General features: G+C 54.8%; 1 protein-coding gene across 1 annotated transcript in view; it reads left to right on the top strand.

Annotated features, from left to right (window-relative positions):
* Nucleotides 1–5,395, top strand: part of TLN1 (talin 1) — a 37,028-nt gene that overhangs the window by 14,722 nt on the left and 16,911 nt on the right. Inside the window, exons 18-28 of the mRNA XM_006143169.3 lie at nucleotides 829–996; nucleotides 1,159–1,453; nucleotides 2,227–2,393; nucleotides 3,182–3,310; nucleotides 3,485–3,601; nucleotides 3,688–3,801; nucleotides 3,982–4,116; nucleotides 4,238–4,366; nucleotides 4,536–4,638; nucleotides 4,794–5,002; nucleotides 5,366–5,395. Of these exons, the coding sequence (XP_006143231.1) occupies nucleotides 829–996; nucleotides 1,159–1,453; nucleotides 2,227–2,393; nucleotides 3,182–3,310; nucleotides 3,485–3,601; nucleotides 3,688–3,801; nucleotides 3,982–4,116; nucleotides 4,238–4,366; nucleotides 4,536–4,638; nucleotides 4,794–5,002; nucleotides 5,366–5,395 (1,596 nt within the window). The remainder of the gene's footprint in view (nucleotides 1–828; nucleotides 997–1,158; nucleotides 1,454–2,226; nucleotides 2,394–3,181; nucleotides 3,311–3,484; nucleotides 3,602–3,687; nucleotides 3,802–3,981; nucleotides 4,117–4,237; nucleotides 4,367–4,535; nucleotides 4,639–4,793; nucleotides 5,003–5,365) is intronic.

Raw genomic sequence — 5,395 nt, 5'->3', positions numbered from 1 at the left:
CATCCTTGTCAACAGATAAAAAACCTTATCTGTGTCCCACAAGTGTCTTACCTCTCTGTTTTCCCCATCCATAGCCTTTGCCTCAACTTGAGGGTATCTTAAAGCCACTCCCTGTCCTTTAGGCCCTGCCACCTCCAGGACAGTGTTCCTCTAGCTCTCCCCCTTCCGTGCCCCATACCAGTTTCCTCAGCTGACTTTTCATCCTGAATTTCCCATGCAGATGTGTGCACCCAGAGGGGCTAGGGTTCGATCTGCCCCTGATTCCCCCACGGTAACGGCCTCTGGCCTGGGCCTTCCCAGCTTTATTCTCTCTGAGCCGCATACACTCGCTTCTGTACCTCTCCCCCAGCCTCCTGGGGAGCAGAACATGATGGGAGATGGGGAGGCCTGGTTCAGGCAGGGTTTGAGAAATGGGGTCAGGTAGTACAGGCTTGTTCTCAGGACTCCAGGATGACAACTTACAAACCAAGATTGAGAAGAAATGGAGAAAATAAGCTGAGGGTGGGAGGGATCCTCAAGGTACCTCCTTTCCCCATCCCTTTGACACAGCACCACCCCTCCCTCCCCATCACCGTCCGAGTGTATCCGCCTCACGCATTTCTCCCTTTGGTGGAGGTTCTTTCTCTTGGTGTGGGTTTGTTCCTCAATGGGGGCTCTGTCCTGCTGGGCACTCAAAGCGGGGGAGGGGGTTGGGGTAGGTTCTGGTCGCTTTTGCATACACTGTCCTCTGATTGGAGCCAGTGGGAATAATGAAGCAGCTTCTGCCTCAGAGACCTCTCTGAATCCCAAGGCTGATCTCCGGTTGTACTGACTGCCATTTTCTCACAGGACACGCTAATGCAGCTAGCCAAGGCAGTGGCAAGTGCCGCAGCTGCCCTGGTCCTCAAGGCCAAGAGTGTGGCCCAGCGGACAGAGGACTCAGGGCTTCAGACCCAAGTTATTGCCGCAGCAACACAGTGTGCCTTGTCCACCTCCCAGCTGGTAGCCTGCACCAAGGTGAGCCCTGGAGATTGCTCTAGCCTGTGCCTGGTGTGATAGTGCCACACACGGCCTCTCATACAGCCTCGTGTCCCACGCCATTGACGGGGAACACCACAAACACTCCCCCTCATGACTCCTTTCCCTTGCCTGCATTTCTGATGCTCAGTTTGTCCACAGGTGGTGGCACCTACAATCAGCTCACCTGTCTGCCAAGAGCAACTCGTGGAGGCCGGACGACTGGTGGCCAAAGCAGTAGAGGGCTGCGTGTCCGCTTCCCAGGCAGCCACAGACGATGGGCAGCTGTTGAGAGGTGTAGGTGCAGCAGCCACAGCTGTCACCCAGGCCCTGAATGAGCTGCTGCAACACGTGAAGGCCCACGCCACAGGGGCTGTGCCCGCTGGCCGTTACGACCAGGCCACTGACACTATCCTCACCGTCACCGAGAACATCTTCAGCTCCATGGGGGATGCTGGTAAGGACACCTCCTTGACGAAGACAGCCTCGGGGAGCCCACTGGGCATTGCCTTGCAGACCTAGTCACCTCACCCCAAGGTGTCTGCACAGTGTGGCCCCACATAGCCATAGGCTCCATTGTTAATCTCAGAAACCTCTACTTCCCCATCTGTGGAGCAGGAATATAAGTCCTGCACTTCCATCCTTGAAGGCTTAAAGAATACACCAAAGTTGGGGCCATAGGTAGCATGGTGATCAAGGCACATGTCCCACATAGCTGACCATGGTTCAAGTCCTGGACACAACAGCTTGAAAATCACACCAGGCACATGTACATACATGTCCAAATTCCCAAGAGGGGAATGGAGAAGGGATTGTGGAGTGACTCTCTCCTCCAGGGGATGATTTCTCACTTTCCCTCTCTTTGTGACTCTCTGGCAAGTACACATGCCCAATGACAAAAACCTAAAAAAAAAAAAAAAAAAAAAAAAAAATTAAATATATGGAAAGTGGCATGATGAAGAAATAGCCTTCCCTTTGTCACTCTTCACCCCAAGGGCCTTTACAGATCTTCTTAAGACAATTTGCTGGAAATCCGCTTTAGAGACTCCTCCCTCTTATAAGAACCCACCAGGAAATCTCTTCTCTCAGATCCTAAACCCAGAAAAGAAGACCCTGGAGAAATCACTCAGAATCTTTTGCTAGTCTCTTTATTGTCTCTCGCCCCTTGCCCCCACCCAGCACCCTCTTGGTGTCTCTGACTTCCTCACTGATTGTGCCCTATGCTCTCAGGGGAGATGGTGCGACAGGCCCGCATTCTGGCCCAAGCCACCTCTGACCTGGTCAATGCCATCAAGGCCGATGCTGAAGGGGAAAGTGATCTGGAAAACTCACGCAAGCTCTTAAGCGCCGCCAAGATCCTGGCTGATGCCACAGCCAAGATGGTGGAGGCTGCCAAGGTACAAAACTAGTTATGCCATCCCCAGCCTGGGCCCTAACAGACAATTAGAGACAGGCAGATGCCACCTCTGATGGGAGAGACCCCACACAGAAAACATGACAACAAGTTTGTGGGTATTTGGAACATAAATGAGCCCAAGGCTGCAGATGTGCCGTGCCCAGTGCTTCTAGCCATTCTGACCGAGAATACTCTATGACAGTGGCAGGCAGACATACTCTTTTTGTCCTTCCTCTAGTCTGAGGTCTGCCATTCGTGCTTTTTTCTGCTTTGCTGCTTCCACCTGCCTGAGATTCCTCTCCTTCCTGGTCTTTCCTGTGAGAGCGCACCAGGGCCTATGTTGTTAACAGTACAGAAAAGAGCCGGCAGTAGGCACAGACACAAGGCGCAGAGGACATTCACAAGGAAGTGCAGAAGGTTCCCTCCGCTCCTAGGTTCTGGGGCTCCTCATTTTGTAGGAGCAAGCAGGCCCCAGCTTTGGTACACCTGAGATTCCTGCTCTAAACTGAGTCCTTTCCCCAGGGAGCCCTCCTCACTCCTGCTCACTCAGTATTTTCTAGGGGATGGGGCAGGAAACAAAGAGGGACATCCTAGAAGAAATCCTCGGCACCTCTGAGGCTCCCCATTTGCTGTCTGAGGCAGATCCTCTCCACAGTGATTGCTTTTCAGTGGGTATAGTTAGAAATGACTTCAGGAAAATAAGTGAATGTTAAACGGACTCTCGAGGGCTTAGAGGAGCACTTAGGATCCATAAGGAAGCTGAGTGATGAGCATTTCCCCCTCTCTCAGGGAGCAGCCGCCCATCCCGACAGTGAGGAACAGCAGCAACGGCTGCGGGAGGCAGCTGAGGGGCTGCGCATGGCAACCAACGCCGCTGCACAGAACGCCATCAAGAAAAAGCTGGTGCAGCGCCTGGAGGTGAAGCTGAGAGACACCAGGGGCCAGAGGAAGTGGGAGTGTGCTGTGGGAGGAATGAACTGAAGGGACGTGCAGGATCAAGGAGGATGTCCTTGGGGGATAGCACGGGCAGAGTTAGCTGGGGGCTGGGCACGATAGCACTGAGGGTTTGTCCTGACTCCTCTGTCCCCACAGCACGCAGCCAAGCAGGCTGCAGCTTCGGCCACACAGACCATCGCTGCAGCCCAACATGCAGCCTCTGCCCCCAAGGCCTCTGCTGGCCCCCAGCCACTGCTGGTACAGAGCTGCAAGGTGAGACTCCAGGAAGTGTGGGTGGTGGAAGGAGGAAAACTGCCCAGCGTGCGAGGAAGGAGCTGTCATGAGATTTTCACCTACAGGCTGTAGCGGAGCAGATCCCTCTGCTGGTGCAGGGCGTTCGAGGGAGCCAAGCTCAGCCCGATAGTCCCAGTGCTCAGCTCGCCCTCATTGCTGCCAGCCAGAGCTTCCTACAGGCAAGGCACCTATCCCCACCTCTCAGAGCTCCCCTTCCAACTCCCTAAAAGCCCTCCACCTCCCACAGCCTGAATCACTGCCAGCACCACACCCCAGTATTCACCACATACTGACCACCGTTCCCTGGCTCAAGCCCAGAGGGAGGTTGGCACACTTCACCTGTCTGCCTGTCCCAACAGCCAGGTGGGAAGATGGTGGCAGCTGCAAAGGCCTCGGTACCCACAATTCAGGACCAGGCTTCAGCCATGCAGCTGAGTCAGTGTGCTAAGAACCTGGGCACTGCCCTGGCCGAGCTCCGTACTGCAGCCCAGAAGGTAAGAAAACGATTCTGACTTTGGATGGGTAGTAGGGAATCCGCAGGCTCCAACAGGGATGAGGTGTGATCCGAGGTGTCGGTGAGGCGGCAGTACCTCCTATACCCTCTTTTCTTCATAGGCTCAGGAAGCATGTGGGCCTTTAGAGATGGATTCCGCACTGAGTGTGGTGCAGAATCTAGAGAGAGACCTGCAGGAAGTGAAGGCAGCGGCTCGAGACGGCAAGCTTAAACCCTTACCTGGGGAGACCGTGAGTATTCTGAGGATCTCATTCTTACTCATATCCTTACTCAAGTCTCCCTTCTCAGCTGTGCCTCAGAGCACAGAACCTTTATTTAAGCACCAGCTGTCCCAGGTACCCTGTCAGGTTCCCTCTGCTCACTTGCTCCTTCTGAGCCCATCTTCCCCTTCACCCTCAGATGGAGAAGTGTGCCCAGGACCTGGGCAACAGCACCAAAGCAGTGAGCTCTGCCATTGCCCAGCTACTAGGGGAGGTGGCCCAGGGTAATGAAAATTATGCAGGTATGTGGGCAGAGGGCCAGCAGTGGGGCACCTGGTGAGGGAGGTGGGGAAACGGGAGCTGGGTGAGGCATGGTGGACAGAGGAAACTTCTAGGAGCAGGGCCTAGTGATAAAGGTGCCTCTCCCTTCCCCTGCTCTTCTTGCTTGTCTCCTCAGGCATTGCAGCTCGAGATGTGGCAGGTGGGCTACGGTCACTGGCCCAGGCTGCTAGGGGCGTAGCTGCCTTGACGTCAGACCCTGCAGTGCAGGCCATTGTGCTTGACACAGCCAGTGATGTGCTGGACAAGGCGAGCAGCCTCATTGAAGAGGCGAAAAAGGCAGCTGGCCATCCAGGGGACCCCGAGAGCCAGCAGCGGCTTGCCCAGGTCAGGCAATGGGAAGGGGCCGCTCCTTCCCTCTCCCAGGTTCTTTCGTGAGGCCCATCCTCACTGACAGAGGGGCATCTTCTCAGGTCTGCTCACCAGAGCTCCTCTCTGGATCCACCCCTCTTAATTAGCCTTGGCAGAAGTGTCTCAACTGGACCAAGGCATGGGCCTAGCTGAACACCAAGTTTGGAGAAGTTTGATCACTGTTGATATCCTACCCTTAGCCTGCTCAGCTGCAACACCTGCTTTCCTCCTCCACTTTCAGAGGCAATAAAGCTTGTTACCACCCATGTCTCGTGAGTGGAGGAGGAAATCTCTCACATTATCTCCACTTTGGCAACTCTGTCTCCTTTCCCAACTTAGGTGGCCAAAGCAGTGACACAGGCACTGAAC

The sequence above is a fragment of the Tupaia chinensis genome, unplaced genomic scaffold (genome assembly GCF_000334495.1).
Source record: "Tupaia chinensis unplaced genomic scaffold, TupChi_1.0 Scaffold000093_1, whole genome shotgun sequence".
Taxonomy (NCBI): domain Eukaryota; kingdom Metazoa; phylum Chordata; class Mammalia; order Scandentia; family Tupaiidae; genus Tupaia; species Tupaia belangeri.
This window is presented reverse-complemented; position numbering and strand designations above follow the sequence as displayed.